The sequence below is a fragment of the Podarcis vaucheri genome (assembly GCF_965113315.1).
Source record: "Podarcis vaucheri genome assembly, chromosome: 12".
In the NCBI taxonomy this organism is placed as follows: domain Eukaryota; kingdom Metazoa; phylum Chordata; class Lepidosauria; order Squamata; family Lacertidae; genus Podarcis; species Podarcis vaucheri.
Genome location: NC_138750.1, coordinates 5,442,377 through 5,470,041, shown reverse-complemented (window position 1 = coordinate 5,470,041; position 27,665 = coordinate 5,442,377). Strand labels below are relative to the sequence as shown.

The 27,665-nt window shown below is 46.7% G+C and overlaps 1 protein-coding gene across 1 annotated transcript in view; it reads right to left on the bottom strand.

Annotated features, from left to right (window-relative positions):
* The window catches only part of LANCL2 (LanC like glutathione S-transferase 2), a 28,956-nt gene extending 8,568 nt beyond the window's left edge, over window positions 1-20,388 (bottom strand). Inside the window, exons 1-5 of the mRNA XM_082192870.1 lie at window positions 20,127-20,388; window positions 12,964-13,081; window positions 7,860-8,067; window positions 1,997-2,144; window positions 833-979 (exon numbers count right to left, since the gene is read on the bottom strand). Of these exons, the coding sequence (XP_082048996.1) occupies window positions 833-979; window positions 1,997-2,144; window positions 7,860-8,067; window positions 12,964-13,081; window positions 20,127-20,354 (849 nt within the window). The 5' untranslated portion in view covers window positions 20,355-20,388. The remainder of the gene's footprint in view (window positions 1-832; window positions 980-1,996; window positions 2,145-7,859; window positions 8,068-12,963; window positions 13,082-20,126) is intronic.
* Between the last annotated feature and the right edge of the window lie 7,277 nt (window positions 20,389-27,665).

Sequence of the window (27,665 nt, the reverse complement as noted above, 5' to 3'; positions counted from 1 at the left end):
GAGAATTAGGGGTGAGCAGTGAAGTTTGCCGATGACGCTAAATTGTTCAGGGTCATTCAAACAAGAAGAGATTGTGAAGAGCTCCAAAACAAGCTCTCCAACCTGAGTGAATGGGTAATAAAATGGCAAGCTCAATTCAACATAAACAATGTAAATAAGTGTAAACTGATGCCTGTTGGCCACTGTGAGAACAGGATCCAGGACGAGGTGGGCCACTGGCCTGATCCAGCAGCCGCTTCTTATCTTCTTAAGACAAGTTCCCTTCTTTCACTGTTGCCCTCAGGAGAGTCTCCTTCTCTTGTCACCCACCCAACCCCACCCCCCTTTTCCAAGCTGGCTCCTATCACCACGGTTATTAAAATAATTGATTTGGGTTAGCTGCCTGTCAGGGAACTGCCATCGGAGGAACAGGTGGTGGAAGGGCTCACGGAGGCTGGGAGAGACACAGCAGCTGAAGCAGGAACCAGCAGGGGGAGAGGTGGGTCTCTGAGGGAAAGCGAGCAAGAGGGAGGACTCAGGGACACGTCCAGCGAGAACAGTGGGGAGGTTTCTGAACCTCCCATAGGGAGACCCACGCCTCGCCGGAAACTGTCACGCCGCGAGTCCAGAAGACGTGTTTCCGTTAAGGAGCTTTTATGCTGGAAGCGATTCCGAAAGCAACCACTGTCGGAATCTGCAAGTGACTAGAGCAGCCATGGCTGAGGGGCTCCGTCACAGACAGAGGTTTGTGGGCTTGAACAAACTCTGAGGGACTACGATTTTACGCACAAGCAGCTCATCATCCCATCACACTGCCATAAAAGACTTATTCACATGCATGGAAGAACATTACCTGCATAAGCATATAGTAGATCCCAGACATGCCATGGGCTGCACCAACATACTGTTTTCTGTGCCACTGATATAATAATGGGCACCGTTCTGTCTTTCGTTCCTCTCTGGAAAAGTTTTTACCTGATTCAATGATGGAATCCACCACCTGATGCAGACAGATAGAATAACAGGCATTCCATTATTCTGAGAGAACATCTCACATCTGGCCGGTACACTCTGTAGCCAAAGCCCTAACAGTGGAGTTATGCAAGCCTAAAAATTTCACAAATTTCTTTATGTGACCAGTGGGAATTGGTCTTGCAATAACCTTTTCAGAGACTACTCTGAACTTCTTGTTCCAGCCAGAAAAATGAAAGAAATCAGGTGTGGAGAACCTTTGGTCCTCCAGCTATTCTTAAACTACAACTCCCATCCTCCCTGGCCACTGAATGCACAGGTTGCAAAGGGTATTCAAGACTTCCTCCAGGTAGAATTTCTGTTACTACATTTCAAAAAGCAATGTGTTATTGCTAGTGAAAGGGACCCCAGCATGTGGAGCAACTGCATTAGTGGGAGTTGCTTGCAAAAGTGTCAGAGGTGTGTTTTTTCTACCCCTTAAATACTATTACTTCATTAGAGACCAAGCATGCCTGCTCTGCTGTGCAACTGAAATGCAGGAGCACTCAGTTATCTTTCAAGAGGGCTTATGCAATAATGGCTTCCATTAAGTGTGGATATAGGACCACTAGTCATGGATAAGTACAGGCACAAGTACAGACAGCAACCGTTTTAGGTGTGTCCAATATGTTTGTGACTGCAACCATGCACATTGTGCCAAACCCAGAAGTGACCCAAAAATGTCACAAAAAGGGGTGGCCTTATGCGGACCCTGCTGATACGCACGTGGGTCCAGAATGTAACCTCCATGCAAATCGAGCACTGCCTGTATAGCACTAAGAAGAAAATGTAGGCTTTTAGAAAAGCATTATGTGGAAAGCCCCAAAGAAGGCAGGAGACAGTTCTGCAAGATTGAAACAACAAGTGGGACATGTATGGAGATAGCTAAGTGCAGGCAAAAGGTGGGAACCATTACTAAAGGCACCATGAACCTCCAGTGATCTCTCCTCCCAAACAACCAACTCTGTTCAAAGCCAATGCCTGGAAAACAGCGCTTCTCTCTTACCTCCTTGATAGCAGACTGTGGCACAGTCTCGGGTCCAATTTCAGTATTCAGATAAAGCAAGGCATACAAGTAACCAGCTCTTCCATAAAGCAGCTCATCTGGAAGGTCAGAATCTGTGGCAAGGACCATTCTCTGGAGCTGCAAAAGTCTGGAATGAGAAAGAATTGGAGGGGAAACTGAAGGGTTCTTAGTCTTTCATCAGATCACACCCAAGTATGGGAAACTTGTAAATAGGCTGCCACAATGAATAGGAACTGCCTCCAGGTGATCAGGCAAGTAAGCTTTCTGTACACAGAAAAGACTCTGCTCTCCTTTTTTGCAGGCTGTCAGTGTGTCACATGCAACTAACACAGCAGGTTGATGTAGCCAGGTGAGCTGGCAAAAACCACTGTGAGCTTACAAAGCTAACTAAAGCTGAGGTAACTTAGGCTTTTCTAGGTCAAATAATTTGAGAAAGAGGCCAAAATAATTCCTCCAGAACACAAGAAGCCATTGGTTCATCTAGTTCAGCAGTGTCTCTCCAATATTTGAAAGAGATTTTTTTGTCCAGTCCTATCTGGACTGGTGAAATAAAAAATCAACTGTGTAAGATTCAACGAGGCAGATCAACCTCTAGCCACTCAACATCACACATGCTTCCAAGCTGCTCCCAACTATTATCCTCTCATTCTTTATATACAGCAGTGGCAGCATTTGAAACTCCCTAAGGACTAGGCATGTTCTGCAACTTGCCATGGTCCAATTGCAACCAGTTTTAGATGTATGGGCATGATGTCTTGCACCTAGGCCCCATCCCCACTCAGCACATGAGTGCTCTCCTCCAATCCCCATCCGCACTCGGGGCGCAAGTGCTCTCCTGTCCATTGGTGGTGAGGGCAATGAGGGCTGCAAGCCCCGCCCCCACTCAGCGCTCCCCACCCCCAGAGGCAAGCCCCATCCTGGCGAGGGCTGGGGAGAGTGAGGCTCGCCCCCACCCGGCAGTCGATACCCTATAGCAGATAAAGACCCCATCACTTTTAACTCACTGTGAAGCTCAAGAAACATCTGAAGTGGTAAGATGATTTAACGTGGGTTAAACATACTCGTGTGCGATTCCCACTGCTTATCCTGAGACAACTCTGTGAACAGCCCCCCCAGGGGAAGTGGCATATTTCCTACTTTTTGCCTTCTCAAATGCTTCACACACATCAGTCAGATAGCACAACCATATCCTAACAGCCTGCCTTGTCCTCTAACCAGCCAATCAGTGAAATTCTACCTTCATCATAGCTTTTAAGGCTGTTGGGGGGAGGGATGCCATGATGGAAACCAAGTACTACAAACGTTATAGAAAGGGTTTTAATGGAGGAGAGGACAGAACCCAATGGCACCCCATAAGTGAAAGCCCAGGGGTCTGAACACCACTTTCTGGACATGACCCAGAAGGAAGGAGTGGAACCACTGTATAACAGTGCCTCCAGCTCCTCTAGACGGTCCAGAAGGATGTTATGGTCGATGGTATCAAAGGCCGTTGAGAGACCCAGCAGAACTAGGAAACAGCTCTCACCTTTGTCCCCACCCCACCGGAGATCATCAACCAGCACGACCAAGGCAGTTTCAGTCCTATGGTGAGGACTGAATCCTGACTGGAAGGGATCTAAATGGTCCACATCCTCCAGGCGTGCCTGGAGTTGTTCCACAGCCATCTGCTCAATCACTTTGCCCAAGAATGGAAGATTTGAGACTGGGCAATAAGATGAATTTTAAAAAGAACAAAAGGGGTGGGGGGAGCCAGGAAAGCAACCCCCCGTCATGTAAGTGAAAGGGAATATGCAGAGCTCTGATAGGCACGTCTTACCCCACAAGATGGCACTGAAGTAAGAGGTTTGAGTGCGAACTGTACACTCAAAGTGGGTGTCTCTTCCATCACTTGTGTAGGCCTGTAATATGTGTTAGTAGTTGTGGTAGAAAGTTATATAGGGGGTGTAGGGAGAATCCAGAGCTTGACTGAAGAAGGGGCCCACAAAAGAATATTGATGAGGATGAGACCATATGAAAAATGAAGATAAGGTTTTAGCTGGAGTTCATTCATTTTCAGCTTTGTAATCTTGTAATACAAAAAAAGCAGCGCCTAGGCATTCTGTTATTGCACCCATAACCTAGTTTTCAGGCCTCATGTGGCACCTAGATTGTCTACCTGAGCTAACGCTGAGCACTGGAAACAGGTTATTTCCAGGCCGTCAAATGGAATTAATGAACTCCGCCCGCCCCATGCTGTTAAGCAAATTTCAGCCTTCAGTCATCAAGGTAAGAGTAAATAAAGTTAGGAATATGTAGAAATGAAGCCATCTATCTGTCTTTCAAATTAGCAGCACCTAACCCTTAGGCACAGTGTAAACTGCTCCAAATCACTTCCATTTCAAAAGTGGCTTTAAGATACACCAACCTAGAAGGGGGAAGGGAGCTGCTCAGAAAAAGGAGAGAGATAGCCATCAGATCTGCTTTCTGGATGGCAGCCACTTCCTAGGAAGTAAGCCCAACTGTTTCCAATGACATTTATTTTCAATTAAGCAAACGAGAATCTTAGCCTTAATCTCATTTTTATTCTCTGCTTCCCACTCCACAAAGCAGCCTGGTTGAAACAAAATCTGAAAAAAGCAGCGCCCTGCCTTTTATTCTCAGCAGGGAAAGAAAGTTCCATTTAAAATGCAAACAGTCATATCAAAAAGCCCTGACAGAGATTAATCTTTCAGAGACTGTGGATTAGGAGGAGAGTGGTGCAACTTCTAAATATAAACTGCAGTGCAATGGCTGTAGGCAGAGCAGAGCCCCCAAGAGCTCTGGGTACAGCAAGGGATGCTGGGGAAAAGCAAACGGGTAGGGCCAGGGCAAAGAATGCTAAAAGAAACCACTTGTGTGTTTATAACCTGCCAAAGGTCACTAGAGCCTTGTCCAAAACGGGAGGAAAAAGGCAGAGAAGTATCCCAGAAACCTCTGGATCAAATGTTATTCTTTCTAGGGATGGAAGTATCAGAGGAAACCAAACCAAAATAAGCAAGACGGATCCTTTCTCATGCTACGGGAGTGGGGTGGGGTGGAGATGGCATCTTCTTTTTGTAAAGATCCTCCGCCTGATTGCCCAGCAGTAAGTTCTCCTAGCTGCAGGGAACTGACTGAGTCCCTATATATAACCCTAGCATGACAACTTGCTACTTTGCAGGTGCTTTGCCTTCTGCGAACTAAAGTGACCCTTCTCTCTCCTATACAGCTGCATCTGAAATTATTCATAGCAGCAAAAGGATGCTCTATGTGCAAAAAGATGCTTGCCATGAAGGGGTTGAACAATAGTGAGACTGCAGAAACCAGTATAACTTGCATTTCACAGCTGAATTTGGGGAAATCACCTGAAGCATTCGTTTTACTGAGCTATTTCAATTGTTTTTGTTTGATTTGCTCATTGCAAACAGCTAAAAGTCCGTAAATTTTGATAATAAACCTGATTTGCATTGGGGGTGGAATAATTTCAATTGCAACTGTAGATGTATCAGGGATCAGGATAAACACTACTGGCTGATTCCTCATTTTCACACCAATTCCTGATTTCAGAGAATTCTACTATAGCTAAGGTGGGATGCGGGTGGCGCTGTGGGTTAAACCACAGAGCCTAGGACTTGCCGATCAGAAAGTCGGCGGTTTGAATCCCCGCGATGAGGTGAGCTCCCGTTGCTCGGTCCCTGCTCCTGCCAACCCAGCAGTTCGAAAGCATGTCAAAGTGCAAGTAGATAAATAGGTACCGCTCCAGCGGGAAGGTAAACAGCATTTTCGTGCGCTGCTCTGGTTCACCACATGACCCAGAAGCTGTAAATAAAGCAAGATGAGCGCCGCAACCCCAGAGTCAGCCACGACTGGACCTAATGGTCAGGGGTCCCTTTACCTTTACCTTTTACTACTACTGCTACTGCTACTAATAATAATGACACTTGATGAGGAAAAGTATCGTAGAATGAATAGACTGATTTATTATTTTAGCACCAGGCAAAGACCTTTTATTTCCTTTGGCTTTTAAACTTTTAACACCTGGAATGCTTTTATGCTGGTTTGATAGCTACTATTTTAATTCTCTGATTTGCTATACAGTGGTGCCTCGCAAGACGAAATTAATTCGTTCCGCAAGTCTCTTCGTCTTGCGGTTTTTTCGTCTTGCGATGCACGGTTTCCCATAGGAATGCATTGAAAATCAATTAATGCGTTCCTAGGGAAACCGCCTTCAGACCAGGTCCGGGGACAGTCTGTCCCCGGACCTCGTCTGAAGGGGGGGGACAAGGGCTTTTCTTCCCACCCCCAGCATTTTAAAAAACCCTGGGACAGCGGAGGACTTCTCCGCTGTCCGGGGCGATCTTAAAATGCTGGCGGGCGGCATTTTAAAATCGCCCCGGACAGCGGAGGACTTCTCCGCTGTCCGGGGCGATTTAAAAGCCCCTGGGAAGGCAGGCAGGGGGGACAAAGACTTTCGCCCCCTGCCCGCCTTCAGAAGTTGTCCCCGCCCCCCCTCCCCACTTCGGAACAGCTTTCCGAAGTGGGGCGGCTGGGGCAGGTGTCCCCGCCCCCCGCCCCACTTCGGAACAGCTTTCTGAAGTGGGGCGGCTGGGGCAGGTGTCCCCGCCCCCACTCCCCACTCCGGAACAGCTTTCCGAAGTGGGGCGGCTGGGACACGTGTCCCCGCCCCCCTCCCCACTTCGGAACAGCTTTCCGAAGTGGGGCGGCTGGGGCACGTGTCCCCGCCCCCCTCCCCACTTCGGAACAGCTTTCCGAAGTGGGGCGGCTGGGGCAGGTGTCCCCGCCCCCACTCCCCACTCCGGAACAGCTTTCCGAAGTGGGGCGGCTGGGGCACGTGTCCCCGCCCCCCTCCCCACTTCGGAACAGCTTTCCGAAGTGGGGCGGCTGGGGCAGGTGTCCCCGCCCCCACTCCCCACTCCGGAACAGCTTTCCGAAGTGGGGCGGCTGGGGCACGTGTCCCTGCCCCCCTCCCCACTTCGGAACAGCTTTCCGAAGTGGGGCGGCTGGGGCAGGTGTCCCCGCCCCCCCTTCGGAACAGCGTTTTAAAATGCTGGGGGTCGGGAGCGAAGTGAAAATGCTGGGGTTCGGCAGCGCTTCGCTCCCGACCCTCAGCATTTTAAAACCTCCCCGGGACACGGGGAGATTTTAAAATGCTGGGGTTCGGCAGCGCTTCGCTCCCGACCCCCAGCATTTTAAAACCTTCCCGGGACACGGGGAGATTTTAAAATGCTGGGGGTCGGCAGCGCTTCGCTCCCGACCCCCAGCATTTTAAAACCTCCCCGGGACACGGGGAGATTTTAAAATGCTGGGGGTCGGCAGCTAACGCTTCGCTCCCGACCCCCAGCATTTTAAGATCGCCCGGGGCAGGCGGGGGGGGGGGAAGGCAGGCGGGGGGAGCAAAGACTTTTGCCCCCCGCCGGCCTTCAGAAGAGGTCCTCTTCTGAAGGCCGGCTGTGGGCGAAAGTCTTTGCTCCCGACCGCCAGCATTTCCCTATGGGCTTTCGTCTTGCGATGCAAGCCCATAGGGAAATTCGTCTTGGGAAGCGCCTCCAAAACAGAAAACCCTTTCGTCTTGCGGGTTTTCCGTCTTGCGAGGCATTCGTCTTGCGGGGTACCACTGTATTGCTAGGGCGGCTAACTGGCAGCAGCACATTAAGAGTCTTTCTTTGGAGGCTGAGATATCCATAAGAAAAACCAACTTAATCCTCTCCAGCTCCTTCGTCTCGTCTCCCAAGGAGGGATTTGCTCTGCTGTTACTGACCCATTGAAGAATGCTTCGCCTATCAGATCTCTAAGCATTTGTCCCCAGCCCATCTCAGGTACTCACTTGGTCACACATTCCTTGGACTCAGCGTCATTCTTCAGCTTGTGGTACACCACTGCTCCCACTGCCAAGGGTCCAGCATCACCACAGAGGAAAGTAACCCTTCTTCCATTCAGATTGCGTAGGATCCTCTTCACATAATCCAGGGATCGCTGTAGATGACTTTGTTCTTGCGTCACACGATACAGCTGAAGGTACAAAAGGGCTATCCCTGGAATCACCAGAAAGAAGAAAAATTAAATGGACTTATTCCCTCTCCTTTGCTGACCCATAGTGTCACAATAGTCCTTTAAAAAAAATAATGACGACAGGACTTTTATACCTTCTTGAAACCAGGACTCACCTTTAGCAACCAAGTACAAGATGGGTCTCACTCTCCTTTTTTGCCTCTTCTTTTCTCTTCCCACCCTTCTCTTCTTGAATCAAAGCCCAGAGAAATAGAAAATGATGCCTCTACAGCCCACCTTGAGCACAGCCTGCTACTTGTGGTCTTGATTCACCAGGGAAAGACTAACCTGATCCGACTTATGCTGGCCACTAGACAAACCTTAATTATGGGATGAAATAATACTGCATAACTCCCATTAAAGACACATGGGATCATCCTGAGCAGTGAGATGCAAGTGCCACTAAATTCAGATAAGTAACTTAAATGAGGTGGGTGTCAGGAGGGAGGGTGCCAACCAGGTCTGACCATTTATTTATTTCTACGTTTTGTATTCTGCCCCTAATCACAGAGCGATGTCAGCAAGAGTCACAATTGTTAAAATACTACATGTAAACCATCAGTACAATATATTAGAGAATCAAATAGTTCAGAGTGTTCAACTAATACACTTGATCAAATCACAATTCTGTCAGTCCCAACTACAAAGGCCGACAACCCCTCAAACCCAGACACAATGCAGACTGTTCTCCTGGCAAGGGAGATGGATGGCAACCACCCACCACCTGCTCCTCTGACCTGAATTGGTGCTGCACCTGGGCAGACACAGCTGGGTTAGCACAGAGCACTGCCCTCATCTGCTCAGGTCTCAGTTATACACCCAAAGTTGCCTCCCTCATCTACAATCAAATCATGGAAAATATTTTTTTCTGGCCAGACCCGGCATTTCAACACCCCCCCCCCCCGATGGTTGGCTGACCATCAACCCCAGATTCTGGAATATAGCAGGTGGAGCAGAAGGAACAAGGGGTTTGATTTAGCTCTTCCCCTCCCCTCCTTGCCTCTCCTCTTCCTTGGTTGAGATACATCATTCCCTTTTTTAGTCAGAGTCATTTTTCCTTCCGGTCTACCTTCCAAGAGCCATTTGCCAGTCGTTGGTGGAGCCAGAGGCAAAAGTGGGTAGAGCAACAATGTAAATTTTACAATTATACAGTAGGCTAAGTAAAGGGACCCCTGACCGTTAGGTCCAGTCGCGGACGACTCTAAGGTTGCGGCGCTCATCTCGCTTTACTGGCCGAGGGAGCCGGCGTACAGCTTCCGGGTCATGTGGCCAGCACGACTAAGCCGCTTCTGGCGAACCAGAGCAGCACATGGAAACGCTGTTTACCTTCCCACTGGAGCAGTACCTATTTATCTACTTGCACTTTGACGTGCTTTCGAACTGCTAGGTTGGCAGGAGCAGGGACCGAGCAATGGGAGCTCACCCCGTCGCGGGGATTCGAACCGCCAACCTTCCGATCGGCAAGCCCTAGACTCTGTGGTTTAACCCACAGCGCCACCCATACAGTAGGCTAGCTTCTAGAAATAAGCCCCACCCCTCCATCCTGCATCTAGAGTCTAGACAAGCAAGAGGCATTATCAGAATTCAAGCAAGACAGATTCCAGCCAGGCAAACACACTTTGGATGTGAAGGAGAGCCAGTGAGGGATGTAACCTGGAAAAGGTTCAGGGGGCCAGACACAGATACAGGGAGGGATTTCTGCCCCTGCCCACATGTTTCACCCCCAGCCTGGTAAAACAGAGTCTAATAAGCAAAATATATTGTATGACATTGTGAACTTTGAATGATGTCCATCCCTCTTTCTCACCCTTTGAAGATCACAGTGGTACCTTGCTTCTCAAATGCCTTGGTACTCAAACAACTACAAACCTGGAAGTAAGTGTTCTGGTTTGCAAACATTTTTTGGAAGCCGAACGTGCTCCATTTTGAGTGCCACACTTCTGTTTTGAGTGTTACGCTGAGGTCTGTCTGTTTTTGCTATTTATTTTGCATTTTTGTGGCTCTTTTTTGTTTTGTTTTTGTAACTGTGTGGAACCCAGTTCAGATTGATTGTGTGACTGAAGTACATTGTTTATTGATTTCATTTTATGGATCAATGGTCTCGTTAGATAGTAAAATTCCTGTTTAATTACTGTCTTAGGGCTTGTTTTTAAAAGGCTGGAATGGATTAATCCATTTCGCATTACTTTTTATGGGAAAGCACGCCTTGGTTTTGGTATGCTTTGGTTTTGGAATGGACTTCCGGGATGGATTAAGTTTGGGAACCAAGGTACCACTGTACTTCAATAATAATTGTTTTGCATCTTGTATAATAGAAGAAATGCAGCAGAGGTGAATACTGAATGATGCCTTATGAGGAACGGCTAAGGGAGCTGGGCATGTTTAGCCTGGAGAAGAGGAGGTTAAGGGGTGATATGATAGCCATGTTCAAATATATAAAAGGATGTCACATAGAGGAGGGAGAAAGGTTGTTTTCTGCTGCTCCAGAGAAGCGGACACGGAGCAATGGATCCAAACTACAAGAAAGAAGATTCCACCTAAACATTAGGAAGAACTTCCTGACAGTAAGAGCTGTTGGACAGTGGAATTTGCTGCCAAGGAGTGTGGTGGAGTCTCCTTCTTTGGAGGTCTTTAAGCAGAGGCTTGACAACCATATGTCAGGAGTGCTCTGATGGTGTTTCCTGCTTGGCAGGGGGTTGGACTCGATGGCCCTTGTGGTCTCTTCCAACTCTATGATTCTATGAATCTTGCTGAATTACATTATCTCTGTTGGGGGAAATGAAAACTTTTTTCTTAGGATTAAATTAGAGGGTTGCATGATATGAGCCTGAGTGTTGGATCTTGACCAGAGGAACGGGTTCAAATCCTCATTCTGCTATGAAGCTCACTAGAGTAGTCTCCCTCTTATCTTATACAATCTTATAAGATGGTTGTGACTATACTGGATAACCATATATGTCACTATGAGCTTCTTCCAAGGAAAGGCAGGAAAGAAATGTGTGGGAAAAATAAAACATATACAGCTGTTTTTATATTTAACAAACACAAAAACAGTTCTAAAACTTATTTTTCTGTCGTATTTAAGTATTTCTGAATAAAGCCCAAGCCATTCTCCATGGAACTGATATTACTCATCCATCTGTATTGCTATTTTAAGTGGAAGGTTGATTTGTTTTAATTGCCCTACTGTGAATTAGCAATTAATTCTGTCAATCCCAGTGTCAGAATTCTGTTCTGCTTCTAAAGAAACAGCAAGTGAGAGGCGGCATTAAAAAAAACAACCTTTTAGGTTTTTAAAACAAACCAATGACAAATGTCACCTTTTCGTCATTTCTCCTCCTACAGAACCATCTGCCCAGAACATTCTGAATCCTTCCAAGAGCCATTAAGAAGAAAAGAGGAAAAATACTGAACTCCCATTTCCAGAACTGAATGTGGGCCAATAATCCTCTTTCATATTTAATTTTTCTTAGCAACAAAGCTGGAAGGAATCTGGGGAGCATGCGGTGCAAACATCTATTATAGAATAGGATAATGCATGTATCAGTTGAAGTCCACCTTGATTGCAATATGCCATAAGCACAGAATTAGAATGAAGAAGTATCCACATCTATGTACACTTAGTGCAAATTAACAAATTTTGCACACAGATAGTACAAATTCACTGACCCCCCCCCAAAAAAAAAGCTGTGTTCTGCAACCTGAATAACTATACAAATTAAGCAAATCTGCATCATCTACTTTGCATATTTCATGATGGCTATTTTTTACAATTCTGACTTATTTATTCCAGTTTGTACATCATGGGGAGGAATAATGAGCTATGCAGAGCACCAAAATCCTGGACCACTGTACATCTTATTCAACCACCATCTAGCTCCTGACATTTTAGTAGCCACATACTCTACCCAGAGAGGGTTTGCCTGGCAGGCAAAAACTTTCCTCTATAACCAGGTCTTTGGTCTTTAGCTTTGTGTGTCCTTTTACAAGTGGGCAGCATGTTTGTTTAACATATTTCTTTCTCCTCTTGGTTTTAATGGATCTATATGTGATTTTTTGCCTGTTTGTATGGTTGGCTGTAAGTCACATTGGGTTGCTCTGGGCAAGATAAAGCGACTAACACATTCAATAAATTTAAAAAAATGTTGCTGCCATATGGACTACAAACTTGCATTTTCAAAAAATAAAAATACGAAAGCAAGTATTAATAGGAGATTGAATTCTATGCACAATATAGCATTCTGTTCTTTAGATTACAAAATAGTGACATACACACTGCCTAATTAAAAGGCTCAATCCACCAATCATCTCATCCAAGTGCGTCAATCCACCAGTCAACCCTTTCAACCCCCCCCCCCCAATAAGCATACAAATAATTGTAGAAAGTGTTGGGTAAATTGAAAACTACAAGTGGCACCAGACCAGACCACACACTTCACAGCAGCAGGCCAGGCTATGCTCAAAACAGTAGTAATTGGGGGGGGGGGGTTATTTTAAGAATTTGGAAAACAGGATTAATAGTTTTCTTAGGTGACCAAGGAAGAGCTTTCCTGGCCGACTAATTGTTAATGGCTCTAAGTGGGAAAGTAAGCAGGAAGAAACCTGTAGCAACATGGTCTTCACTTTCTACCTCCAGAGAGCAACTGGGTTGAAAGTGGGAGTATATGCCAGCCCTATAATGCTGTCAAACATTCTGAATGTGGTTTCATGGAAAAGCAGACTAAAATCTTATGAATATCAATGGAATATAAATGGAAACGAAGCCTGAACCTAAAACCCAGCACTAGATCACAAAGTAAGCTGTTGTATCTGTGAGGATCTTAACAATTCAACTCCAAAAGTAATTCCATGAACTTTGTCAAGAAGTTTGGGTACCTCACCTGTCCAGCCAGTATATGCAGAGCAGTCATGAGGATCTGCAGTCTTCAGCCCTTCTTCCATTTGCTGCAGCAGATCCTTAATTTTAGTTGTGATCCTTTTACTGAAATAAGGGCAGATCTGTAGGGGAGGGGGAAAGATCATTTAAAAACCAACAAAAATCCTAAACAGCTAATTAAGGCTGTTCAACACACGTTTGTGCATAAAGAGGGCCACCTCAAGCTATTTTGCTCACCTACAGGAAAATACAACTCTTCCTAGATGCTGAGCATGGTGTGCATGCAGGTATGCATGTGCTTCCTCTTTATGAGTTATCCTGACTGGCGCCTATTTCCCTTCTTCTATTGGGAAAGGACTAACTCCATTCACTTCTCTGGAGCAGTGGGGCCAACCATTTTTGGCCTGGGAGCCTCATTTGCCCTGGCCAACCCTCTGGTAGTTACAGGCCACACATGGGTGTGGCCACCACCACCCTCATCTCCCACCTTGGATCTGCCCCTGCTCCCCACCCATGAAATGATTTGATTGTGGAAGGGCAATTTAATAATTTAAATCCCCATCAGGGTACCAGACTGGACAGAGGTTTAAGCCTTTCCACCCATCCTAGTGCTGGGCCTACTTTGGTTATGGGGAGGTGAAGAGAGAGTGCAGGTCCCCTGGACCAATTGTTTACCTCTCTCTTGCAAAATGAGGAGGTAACGGGGCTGCAGTTGGGAAAACAGGGGAAGGCACAGTTGCCTCCACACAATCATAGGCCATGCTGCCCCAAAGCTGTTAACCATTGCTCTTCCTAAATGTAAGCCAGGTGCCTGTAAAATGCTACTGATGTAGGCAAGTGAGCTGGGTCAGCTGCGGACTAATTAAAATCAAGCAGAAATATTCTGGTTTGTGTGGAGTCAAGTTCTAAAATTTCACCAAGCTTCATTTGGTTATATATCAGGTTATATATCAGGTTATATATCATAGAAGATCATTCAATCAGCAAGAAGAGTAAAGAGTGACTGAAATGAAATTCCATCACAAGACTGGGGAAGCTCACAAAGAACCCATTTTCATTCATACAGAACTAATCATAACTTCACTTGCATAATTATGTCATTAGGGTGGACGTTGGCAAGATGTCTAATAAGGAAGTTAGGTATGGAATAATGTAGGAAAATTAAAAGCCTTCTTTTTAACAAAACACAATTAACCAGGTTAATTCACATTGTACAGTTGTCTCAGTCATGAATATTGGCCCACAGATGTTCTAGCCATGAGAAGTTTTACTAGCCAGACTACTGCTATATATTTGTTAAGTCATCTATGGACTCAAGAGACAAAGAACAAACTATGTTCCATTTTGGAAGAGCTTCCCTGATCAAGAAGCCCATTATCAGAAAATGGACTATTCTATGAGCTACACCTAAATTATTGTTACAGCACATAAAAACAAGCAAATCAACAAATAACAACCCCACCCATAACCAAAAAAAAAACCAGTAATTCCATATAACACATTACTGAGAGGACACCAAAAAAGAATGCATCAATTTTAAAAGCACAGGTTCAAGAGGCATGCGTTCCGCAATCAATAGAATTATTGTCATCATCACAAGCACAACTGATTTATTATTCACCTTCTAAATTTACACTTAAGATAATCAAAACACACATATACAAACACACACAAATAAGACAAGGAGAAAACCCCAACAAGTGGACATTTTTGGGAAAGACCCATTTCTCCAGCTGGGAATGCCTGTCAGAACAAATTTATCTTCAACTGTTTCTAGAAACTGCAAGGAAATGGCTCTAGATGCAGTTCTGCAGGGATATTCTTGGGGCATTCACCAATGAGTTGCAGGATTCATCCATTTTGACCATCAATAGATAGCCCTGATGACACCAGAGTGGAGAGTCAGTGTGTCACTGTTGCAAGAGGAATCCATCATAGCCATGAAGCACCACGGATGCTTTTCAGCCAGTTACTGTTTCTCAGTTCAATCTACCCTACTGGCTTGTATGGATAGGATGGAGTAACCCTAAATAACACTGCCTGAACTTCATAGCGCAAGGATAGTACTGTACACAGACACAATACATAAATAAATACTGCTAGAAACAATACACAAAATTATTGATCTGATCTGCCAATCAATGGCATAAAGATGTTCCACAAGACAGTGAAGAGTTCCTGTTGTGAAAGTTTATAAACTGTTACGCATAAAGTATGATGCCATTTAAACCACACCACGTGATTTATCAAAAAGGTAACTCTAAATACGTTTCCCGTAAATGTGAATTACAAGCAAGTCTCAAGTGGCCACAAAGCAGCCAAACATCACTAAATCATCTGAAGACGCCCTCATTAACTATTCCCACTAACTGGCAATGCTTGCCATTAAATATCATTAGGCTTCAGTTGGCTCCAGGGAATCAAAATCTAAAATAAACCTTAATTACATGGAGTGTGCAATGAAACATGACAAGACACATACAAACAATTAGTTAGGGTTTAGACTTCATTAATTAATTAGACCTAAGTCTGCAAAGTCCATTCTGTTGCTTGTTTGGGGTTTTTTTGGGGGGGCGGCGGAATCATCAGGGTTTGAAGGCAGCTCTTGATTATGCTCTTCAGTCACCTATCATAACATTGTGACTCAATTTGAGGCTGTCAAAACATTATGATTCTGTGCTGCTCTAGTGATGTGATTAAGTCAAGCAATGGCTTCAGATACAGGGAAGAGCAGCATTTCTCATGCATGCCATTGGATGACTGGCTTGCTTATCCAACTATTTCAGTGTTCCCCAACCTTGGGCCTCCAGCTGTTTTTGGACTACAACTCCCATCATCCCTCGCTCGCAAGACCAGTGGTCAAGGATTATGGGAATTGTAGTCCAAAAACAGCTGGAGGCCCAAGGTTGGGGAACACTGAACTATTTGCAGCTGGAGTAAGGCAATGACAGATTGAGTGCCAAGCCAACAACATCTGGGGACCCAAGGTTGAGAAAGGCTGTCATAGGCAACGGCCTCACAGCTGAGCCAAAATGTATGGCACTGTGACAAATGCATTGTGTTCTCTGTGTCTCCTAAGCTCACCAGTAGCATTCAAAATGGAGCTTCAATATCTCCTTCAACAAAAACCTGCACACCTCCCTGTGAGCGAAAATGCTCGTCATATCCCTTCCAAAACCACTCCAAGCACTTGAACCTTGAACAGAACCTTGAACAGAAACGTCAAGAACCTAGGCAAGGGTAGCTACAAGTTTCAAGGGAGCCTTTCCCCAAATGACCTCCACTGAGTTGCCTCAACTGGTGCAGTGACAGGTGGCAGCAGCTGCACTGTTTCTTTGCTCCACTATAGTAACACCGCATGCAAGAGACAATTTAAATGGCTCAGGAAAGGTGTCAGCACAGTGGTAGGTCCTGCCAAGGAGGCCAGGGTCCCAACAGCTTCCCCACCTACACCTGAGAAGTTGTTAGGGGGGTTAGTTGTTATTTCAAGTATTTAGTTTTCTTTTCTTTTCTTCTGCCACCCCAAAATTAGTTTCAGATTAAGACCTGCAGAATTTGTCATCTAACCAAGGAGTCCAAGCAGGTACTGCGGTCTGTTTAAAAACCCCAAGGCAGCAGCCATAATCTGGAGGTTTAGAGGCCTTGGTGGCCGGTGTGGCCAGAGGTGTGTTTGGGCTGGCAGGTTACAGGTTCTGCAAGCCTTCCAGAACTAGAAACAGTTGGCAAGAGTCTTTCTTCTAAAACATTCTTCCTTACTGTAAATGAGAAAGACTAAGGCCCTGTACACACTAGCGTATAAATGGGCACATACACAGCACATAATTTATTTCGCCCTGTACACTTTTTTGCACACGCAAGCACTTTCAGACAAACTGCCTCTCTCTCTCAGGTGTTTCCCAACCACAACGTGGGCAGTGCTTGATGGGATGTACTTGCAGTGTGTTGCTGTCCCTTCCAACTATATTACTACTTCAAGAACCCAGAGGTTCACTGCAGTGATCTGCGCAGGTATTTGTTTACCTGTGTGTGAGACCAGTATTTTTTTAAAAAAATAAATTTCTGATATATACCAGACTTGCACAGAACAGGTTTTAAAAATGTGTGTGCTGCACCCACTAAGGAGCACTTCACCAATGAAACATGCAATGATGCTTACACAAAGTTAAAGGTTCATCCTTCTCATTATGATTATTTTTAATGTTATTCTTAATTTTTATTCTAATATCCTTCTTTATCTTAATTTTCTGTGTGTAATGTGAATGTTACCATTGTTGATTTTAATAATTGTAATTTCAAGTTTCAAGGTGTCTTATTTAACATCTTTCTTTACTATGTTGTAGAATGTAGGTAAAAATAAAGATACATAAAAGCATGCAAATTTGTCACTGCAGCTTTCTGCTTGTTCGCTTAAAGAAGGTATATTTCCAGGGGGACACAGAGTACTTTTTTATTTGGTAGGCCAAATAAGTTTGGGAGCCTTTGTTCTAGAGCACCGCCTGTTGCCAACATGCGGCACTTTTAGCTATTGTTTGGGGGAAAGAATATAGCACCACTGGAAAATTTAGCTGGCTTTGCGCAACTTACACCACCTGAGGTCACTTTCACAACTATTTGGCTACAATCCCATGCTCCAGGGGTTGCTTGCATGGGTGTAGCTGGGGTATTGAAAGTACTCAATTATCTGAGGTTTTCTCCGTCAGCAGAAACCTCCCCCCCCCCATGTCCTATTCAAGGGACAGGTATTTTTACCTATGATTTCCCAAGAAGAGCTGAACAACTTTGATTTCCTTGAAAAAGCTCCTCCTCCCTCTTAACAAAAATCCTGGCTATGCCCATGGTTGCTACAGCTTTCACCAGTGACCCTGGGAAGGTGCTCCAGACTCTGAGCTTTCTTTTTAAAAAAAGAAGTCCGTCTCAGCCTTCCTAGAAAGGAAGTTATGGGGCAAAATGTGCTGGTAACTTTTTTTCTTTGTATAGCGTTTATTTGAATAGTAATTTAGCAACCCTTGTCGCCGTTCACATCACCATCATCTGATTTTGCCTCAAATTGAACGATATTTGTAGAGAGCAACACAATTTCATCTTGGTATTAAGACACTGAATTAGGACCAAAAAGACCACAGCCAACCAGGCCACGTTTGCCTATGATTTCGCAGATGTAAAACCACATTACCACTTCAGTAGCCACCAAGCTGTTCCTTACAGCTTCCTTGATGGTTAGCGGCCAGATTGCCAGGTCGTCAGCAATCCTTTCATGCCATCCATAGCCTTAGGAATTTCAGCAGGAGTTGGGGGAACCAATTCAACTTTAGCATAGTACCAAAATGTGGCCAGGTGAAGCTTTGAGTAAGTGGTAGCAGCAAAAATGAGCTTGGGCCCTTTGGTGGTGACAGCATCACCAGCTTCTGTGCAGCCTGTGCCATCCTGAGAGTGAACGGCAGCTGGAGGAAGACTGGAGACAAGGAACAGTGGGCAAGCCATGCTGGTAACTTCTAAGTCAGGGGTCTGCAACCTTTAAGACAAAAAGAGCCACTTGGACCCGTTTCCGAAGGAAAAGAAAACTGGGAGCCGCAAAACCATTGCGACATTTAAAACAAATATATCTCCAGAGCCGCGATCTGACAGCGGGCTGGAAGGACCCTGAGGATCACCTAGTCAAAAGCCCTGGAATGCAGGAAACTTTTGCCCAACGTGGGGCTCAAACCCACAACCCTGAGGTTTAAGAGTCTCATGTTCTACCACCTAAGCTATTCCAGATGCAACAGCATCACTGCATGTGTGCATGTAATATCGTGTGATCATAGTTTCAGTGATATATACCAGTATTTATAAATACTTATGGTTGCCCGCTATTGCTGAGGTTGAGGTTTGTGGTGTCCAATTAAGAATTGCTATTAAAAATGTGACAAGGTGTCACTGATATGAATTGTGTATTAGTTCATGAGTTTCGAAAAAATGAATAGAAAGTGCTGCTGCATTGGCCCATGGCAATTAGCCATTCTGTTTTTGCACCTGCAACTCAGGTTCCAGGAGCCATGTGGTGAATAATTTTCTATCCCAGTCTCTTAACACTGGTAATCATAATAGAAAAACCCAACCGGTAATACACATTGGGTGCATATATGCTACCTCTCACCATGTGTTGAAACGCAACCTAAAACACAGCACTGTGGAGGAACAGCCTCCCTGCCTAACTTTGTCAACCCAGCAGGAATGGCTTCTGAGCAGACATGTGTAGGGAGTCCCACAGCAAGTGAGCAGTTATATTTGCACCCAGCTCCTGAAATACTACAGAATGAATACTATCGCCTTATTACCATATTGTTGCAACCTTTCCCAATTCTACATGTCACCATATTCTTCCTTCCAGTCTCAAATTTAACAAGCCTGTGACTGGTGGATACAAGTCAGGCTGTGGGCAAGAGCCTCACTTGACACGATGCTCCTCCATACAAATTTATTATTTTCTATGTATTAAATCTGTATACCGCCCTTCATTCAAAGATCTCAGTGCTATTCACAGTATACAAATACGGAATAAAAACCACAAAGTACAAACAAGAACGAAGCAGAGCAAATCAATAACACAATAACTGCACATTTAAAAGAAAAATGCAGAAAACCCGCTTCCATTCAGAGACGCGGTTGGGCCAGTTTTCTGCGTGAGGCCAGACCCGCTCAGCCCCCCGAGGCCCGCGGAGGCCCCGCAGAGGCAGCGGGCTCAGCGAGGGCGAGAGCCGCCCCCAAGTCCGCACTAAGCCGGCCCGCTTCTTCACGGGGCAGCCGCCAAAGGGGCACGAAAGACCCACCAACTCGGCAGCCTTTCGTGAAACTCCTCCGGACGGAGCGCGGAGACCCAAAAGCTCCGCCACTTCCCTCAGGCAGACGCTTCGCCACTTCCGTGAGGGAAAAAGGCTTCGAGGCCCAGAAGAGGCGGGGAGGGGGAGGGGAAAGGCGAGGCGAGGAGTTGGGGGCGGGGGGGGGAGGGAAGGCAAATCAATATGCAACAGTAATAGTAATAGTAGTAGTAGTAGTAGTAGTAGTAGTAGTAATAATAGGTTAGGCGGGCAATTACTCTGCTTTCACTCTGTATTTCCACGTGGCCGTTTCCCTCGCGTAGCATTCAGGGAAGACGGCGTTGCCCCCCGCGGCCCCCCCCCGCCTCACCTTGCCGTCGGCGTCGAAGAGCGGGGGGTCTCCGTCGCCGCCGGGCGAGGGCGGGCGGGCGCGCTTCCCCTCGGAGCCGCTGGGCGAGGGCGGGGCGGCGCTGGCCGAGGAGGCGGCGGGGGCCCCGTGGGGCTGGAAGTCCGGGAAAGGGTTGGCGAAGGCCCGCTCCTCCATCTCCGCCTCGCCGCCCAGCTGCACCTTCAGCCTCTTGGACATGCCCTCGCCCATCGCGGGGACGCGCCGCCCCGCCGCCCCCGCGCGCGGCCCCGCGGCAGGAGGAGGAGGCGCCCGAGAGGAGGGCGGGAGCGGGGCTCCGCAGGTGGGGCCGGGCCGGGCCGGGGGTCTCAGGGCAGGGGCGCGACCCCCGCCATGGCTGCTCCGAGCGGGCTCCTCCCGGCGCGGCTTCCGTGGAAGGAGGGCGAGGGCCGCAAGCTCCCGCTCCGGATCAGTCCTTCGGGAAGAGGCCGGCGGGCTCCCTCATCTCGCCTCTCTCCCCGCCAGCCAGAGCGATCAGGCCGCCGCCGCCTTTGCTGCCGCCGCCGTCCTGCAGCCCCGAGGCAGCCGAGCGAGGGTTGTCCGCCGGCCGCGGGGGCTGGGGGGCTCCAGCTGCATCCTCCTCCTCAGAGCAGGAGCATCAGGACCATCAGGGGGAAGGAGAAGACCAGGCAGTAGAGCAGCAGATCCTGGCGGAGGGAGCGACGGCCCCTGCGGCCCCTCGGAGTCATCGGGAGAGAGGGGGGGCGAGGAGAGGGAGAGCTGGGAAAGGGGGCGCCGGGGGGCCGCGGCTCCCGGCTGCTCCTCATCCAGATTTGCCAGCCGGAGCCGCCTTCTCCGGAGCTGCTTCTCAGCCGCCCATCGCGCAGCAGCAGCAGCAGCAGCAGCCGGTCCCCGGAACAGGTGCGAGGAAGAGCTGGCGGGAGAAGGAGCCCCCCCCTGGCGATGGCCGGCCCTCGCCTGCCCCGACCTGCAGCGCTTTCCTCGCAGCTTCCGCGCTCCCTCTGGGGGCTGCGAGACGGGGTTGGCCGGCGGGCAGCGCGCCCAGGGCCGGCGAATGAGCGCGCCCCTCTTCGGTGACAGGGGCTCCGGAGGGAGGGCCTGGCCAGCGCACTGCACAGATGCGAAGCCTGCACGAAGCGCGCACACACACCCGTAGTGTGCCAGGCCCACAGCCATCCAACAGGTTCAGTCCAACAACTCGTCCTTCTTAGAAGTTACCTGGCTGTTTTTATCTTTTATTTTCAATATATAATAATCAATCTCTTGGCTCTTTCTGGATTGAACAACTGCCCTTCAGGTGGCTTTGCTGAAACAAAGGGGGGGGGGCTGCAATTTGAAACTGCTGGTCTGCACCAGAGGCTCGTGGCTTTCCCTTGTGCAGTGAATTGATACAAAAGGGGTTTTTCACATTATGTATGAAAATGTCCAATGCCAAAATGTATTTTTAATAACTACTTTTGTTTTTTTAAATGTCACTGCTAAGGTAAATATCACCCTGTGCTTTTCTGAAGTCACTGGTTGCAATCCCCTTCCCCATAAAACCCCACACATAGAAATGTACAACATATAAACTCCGTGTGTCCCTTGTTTTGCTCCTGACTTGTTGCAGGTTATGGGACCTCTGCTGGGGTTTTGATGTCAGAATATTGTTATGAATTTGGGGGGTCAGTTTGGATTATATCCTGTACCCCTTCCAAATCTGTGATCCTGTGGAGGGGTAGAATTTATAATGGCAAGCTTGCCAAACCAGTGGCTTTGGCTGACTAAGCACCACAATTAGCTCAACAAGAGAAGTCGCTCTGTGCCCTCCCCGCTCCCCCAGCTGCTAGGTAGGAGAAGAATAGCCTGAGCTTTGGGTGTGAGCTGAGCTGGAGGCTGAATACACAGAGACATGCTTGCTTTGTGCTGAATTCAAAGCTGTGATTAATGGAGAAGTAATATCTTCTGGGGTGCTAGTGCTATGAGCCTCTCCATCCTATGCTTGGCTTGTAAGGTAAAGGTAAAGGTACCCCTGCCCGAACGGGCCAGTCTTGACAGACTCTGGGGTTTGTGCGCCCATCTCACATCTATTGGCCGGGGGCCAGCGCTGTCCGAAGACACTTCCGGGTCACGTGGCCAGCGTGACAACGCTGCTCTGGCGAGCCAGAGCCGCACACGGAACGCCGTTTACCTTCCCGCTGGTAAGCGGTACCTATTTATCTACTTGCCCCCAGGGGTGCTTTCGAACTGCTAGGTGGGCAGGCGCTGGGACCGAGCAGCGGGAGCGCACCCCGCCGCGGGGATTCGAACCGCCGACCTTTCGATCAGCAAGCCCTAGGCGCTGAGGCTTTAGCCCACAGCGCCACCCGCGTCCCTGTATGCTTGGCTTGTATATATGTGTAAATAAAACCATATATCCTAAAGCCTCCACAGACTCTCAGAAGGCACTGGCAGCCCTGGAGTGTTTCTGCTCAGACTGGGGTTGTGTTTTACAATATGGTTACAAAAGTGGGGTGCCATCCCACGTTCTGCAGAGTGGTAGCAAGACTACAGGCCCCCGGTCCTCACCCAGGGTTTGTGCTCCTTTGGAGAATTGAAGTAGCTTTAAGAGATATGATTTATTCACATATGTATCACCTTTATCCCAGGTGAAGCCCTGGCTTGGGAAGGAAGCTTAGCCTGTATTTTTCCACTGACTGCAGTCTTCCCTTCAATACTACCATTTATTAATTTCTCGGGTTTAGGAGCCCGCCCCCCATCTATGAAAATATTTTACATTTTATTCCAGTAGTTTTGTGGTCACAGCAGGATTTAATTCCAAGTAAGTGTATGGCACTGCAACCTTCATTTCATTTTTTAAGAAATAACTTCAAGATGTACAGAGGCACATAGTCATGATCAAATATTGTTGCCCCCTTCACATGGTGAGCTCCCTTGTGAAGGGGGAGTTCTGGAGATTTGTGGTAATACGCACAGAGCAGCAAAGAAACAGACCATGCTTCTCCGTAAAGCCGGGATGTCAAATGCAATTGGCCTTGAGGGGCAAACCCATCCAGCTGATTCCCAAGAGCCCAAACAGTTTTAAAATGTAGCAGAGGTAGTGGCAGTTATTATGTTATAAAAAATAGTTCTCCCTGTCCCGTTGCAGGGTGCCACCTTTCCCTATTCTGACTCTCCAGATCCTACGACCAGCTCCAGCACACCAGGCCAGAGTGCCTCCTTGCTGCTCCTGGTTCATGGGGCTCACCCCCTTTGTCCATCCCATGGCCCCAAAGGACTTCTACGTATTGGAGGAGATTGCTTCCCAATCCTGCCAGAATAAATATTCCCATCATTCAAATCTCCACCTTTGTCAGGAATCCCCAGACTCACTTGACTACACTGCAAGTCCATGTGTGCCTGTTTCTCTTATCTTTACACTGCCACCAGTTCTCAGGATGCTCCAAAATGTCCTAGTCTTGAAGGACAAGAAGGACTCCACCACCAATAAACACAATTCCAGTCATATTCATATTGAGGCCATGATTGTCATGATGGCCATCTGTCATGTATGAGCTAGTTAAGATTACTGAATTGCAGGGGTTGGACTAGATGGCTTTCAGGGCCCCTTCCAATTCTATGATTTCCCTATGCCTTATGAGCATAATATATATTTTTATAGGTTTCTGTCTTTCTTTCCAAGAACCTGACTTGGCTTTGTAAAGTCCAGAGAAATTCTTGTGCTATAATTGCCTGTCATAATCAAGAATGATCATTCTGTCAAGAAGCCTGCTGATGTCCGGGAAGTTAATTGCTTTTTTCTGGCATTCCTCTAGACTTGGGAGAGAAGGAGCAGCTGTTGGCCTTATCTCGGCATGCTAATAGGAAATGATAAGCCTGAGTCGTGCTTGCTGAACTTCATGAGACAGCTTTCTGCCCTTGCTATTTCAGTCAACTTGGGTTTCAAGTTCGCCATAATGAGGAATAGCACAAATAATAACAACATCCAATGAGGCTTTTAAATTTTATCATTTTTACATTTTGTACAACGTTGGAAAAGCTGGCAAGCTGAGGGCAATGAGGCAGGTAGGAAAGATGGCTGGAACTCACTCAGAGTCTGAACATTAGTAAGAACATATTGGGCTTGCTTAATGACAGCAGTGATAGCAAAGAAGGTTTTTGGCTGGGAGTGGGAAGACTGAAAATGATAAATCATTCTCTGGCACTATCACATCCTCTAAGTGACATCCAGTAGAGCTTTTCCAGGTGGTTTGGGGTCTTTTGTAATCTTGCCCATCTGCAGATGTTAAGTTACTCTCAGAGAAGCATATTGTTACAGGATGGATGGTGATTAATGGGTTGAGGTTAAATCCTGACAAGACAGTAGTACTTTTCTAGGGGACAGTGGGTCCTGACTGGGGTAACTGTGCCCCTAAAGGACCAGGTGTGCAGCCTAGGGGGTCATTTTGGACCCACAGCTGTCTATGGAGGCACAGGTCAATTCTGTGTCCAGGGCAGCTGTACATTGGCTGAGACCCTACTTCCCAGAGACTGTCTCAGCAGAGTGGTAATCTGCCACTTGGATTACTGCAATATGCTCTATGTGGGGCCACATTTGAAAGTTACTCAGAAACTACAGCTAATACAGAATGCAGCAGCTAGACTGATGACTGGGAGCAGCTGTCAGATCCATATACCACCAGTCCTAAAGGATCTACATCGGATTCCAGTATGTTTCCAGGCACAATTCAAAGTGATGGTGCTGGCCTTTAAAGCCCTAAATGGCCTTGGCCCTGCATACCTGAAGGAGCTTCACCACTTCCATTGTCCAGTCTGGACACTGAGGTCCAGCTCCAAGGACCTTCTGGTTGTCTCCTCACTGCGAGAAGTGACATTACAGGGGACCAGGCAGAGGGCCTTCTTGGAATGCCCTCCTGTCAGATTTTTAATAAACAACTATTTTGACTTTTAGAAGGCATCTCAGGGAAGTTTTTAATGGTTGATGTTTTATTGTGTTTTATATTTTGTTGTGAGCCACCCAGAGTGGTTGGGGCAACTCAGTCAAATGGGCAGCATATCACTAATAAAATTGTTGTTGTTTATTAAACATTTTGAGGCTCACATTGCTCACATCCATTGCAACACACACACCACATCACCATTCAGCTGCTGCTTCTGATGAGTCTATAGAAGTGTCCTGATCACTCACAGATCCAGAAGTGGTGGATGACTTCCAGTTGTTGCAGCCTGATAATGTGGACAAGATGCTTGGACGAGGAAGGCCTACCACATGTGCACTTGTTCCTCATGGAGTACTTGGTAAATCCCCCCTTGAGCAAGAGGGATGCTCTCAGCTCCATTAAAAGAGGCAGTGGCACTAATGCCCATGAAGACCTTGACAATCTCAATAATAATTCAGCTGGTTGCCAACGTTTCCTTCTGGGCAAGACCCATTGCTATAGAAATTCAGACATTTTGGATGAGAAGGGTTCAAGATGCCTTTCAGTCAGATTTAAAGATTTGGATTTGGTTCTGAAACCTCATTGGTCACCTTAATACATTACCTACACTGGGAGAGAGTGCAATGCTATTGATTCTCATGGACTTATTGGCAGCTTTTGATACAGGCATTTTATGCTTCTGAATAGGGTGAATAGACTGACAACTGGGGGCTGCTAAGGAAGCCCAGCTTGACCCAAGACCTAGGTCAGCACTGGTTTCTGTTGAATTCAGAAGTTAAACCCAGGGTTAAACCAACCCTCAAGGATAGTAGCTGATACCACTTCAGTTTCTGTCCAAGCTGCCTAAGCCCGGAGATTCAGGTTGCATGCCAAACACCTGCAAGATGCAAAGCTACAAGTATCCCTCTCTGCTCTTTGAAGCCTCAGGCAAAATAAGCCAAATTACACAGCAGCCAATGTGAACAGAGAAAGACGAGACACTGGTTTATAGAATCGAGGCTTTACTCAAAATAAATACACCAACTTGAAGAATATAACTAATAATATAGCAACACAGCATGACAACTTAATAAGGAAAATACTGATTAAGAATTTAAGAACATTTAGAAAATAAAAAACAACCCCACAGAAAATATTAAAGCTAACTGTTTAACTAGCCTAATACATTACCCATCACCTCCTGGCAAATAGAAGGGGAAGAAATGGAGGCAGTGAGAGATTTCACTTTCTTGGGCTCCATGATCACTGCAGATGGTGACAGCAGTCACGAAATTAAAAGACGCCTGCTTCTTGGGAGAAAAGCAATGACAAACCTAGACAGCATCTTAAAAAACAGAGACATCACCTTGCCAACAAAGGTCAGTATAGTTAAAGCTATGGTTTTCCCAGTAGTGATGTATGGAAGTGAAAGCTGGACCATAAAGAAAGCTGATCACCGAAGAATTGATGCTTTTGAATTATGGTGCTGGAGGAGACTCTTGAGAGTCCCATGGACTGCAAGAAGATCAAACCGATCCATTCTGAAGGAAATCAGCCCTGAGTGCTCACTGGAAGGACAGATCGTGAAGCTGAGGCTCCAATACTTTGGCCACCTCATGAGAAGAGAAGACTCCCTGGAAAAGACCCTGATGTTGGGAAAGATGGAGGGCACAAGGAGAAGGGGACGACAGAGAATGAGATGGTGGGACAGTGTTCTCGAAGCTACCAGCATGAGTCTGACCAAACTGTGGGAGGCAGTGGAGGACAAGAGGGCCTGGCGTGCTCTGGTCCATGGGGTCACGAAGAGTCGGACATGACTAAACGACTAAACAACAAAATACATTACCAATACTCGTCCAGCCTTCAAGGAGATGTTGCTCAGGTGTCTCATCAGGAAAACAATACAAACAATGGGGCTGAAAGTGGGACAAAGAAGTGACTTACACCCTTTTGCACAGCAGCTGCATTGACTCTTTCCTGCCAATCAGAAGATGTTTCATAGAGTTATAATAGAGTTTGAAGGGACCCCAAGGGTTATCTAGTCCAACCCCCTGCAATACAGGAATTTATGCTATAACTTTCCAAATCTCTGAGTCTGGAGAGGAACCTGTGACTTCCTGGCTGAGAAATGTTTGGCCAGTTAGCAGACTAGCCACTAGATCATGCAGGTGCAATGAATTGGCAAAAGCTAGCCGCTAGCAGAAAGAGAGAGAAACTTCTCTCTCCTGATTTTGGCACTTTAGCTAGAAGTGTAAGCTCCTTACTAAACCAAAGTTTTGAGAACAGGCCTGGTATATACAAGATCTTGACAGAGGCAGTGCGTTTAGGTGGTTCTATTCCTACTTGGATAACTGAATTCAGAAGCTGGGGCTGTGGGTATATTTATTTGTTTAATTTATTATTTGCTTCCCGCAAAATACCTTTAAGCAATTTAAACGTAGAAACAGTAACAATTTTCTTAAAAATGAAAACACACATATAAATACAATTTAAACCCAGTGTGGATAAAAGCAGGAATAAAAATCTCCACTTAAGAGGTTTGTTGGAGGAGAAAGGGCACCAACAGGCATGTAAAAGATGCTAAAGGCAAAGGGCCTCTCTAATACGTAATGGCAACAAGCTCCTCGGAACGGGTTCCAATTCC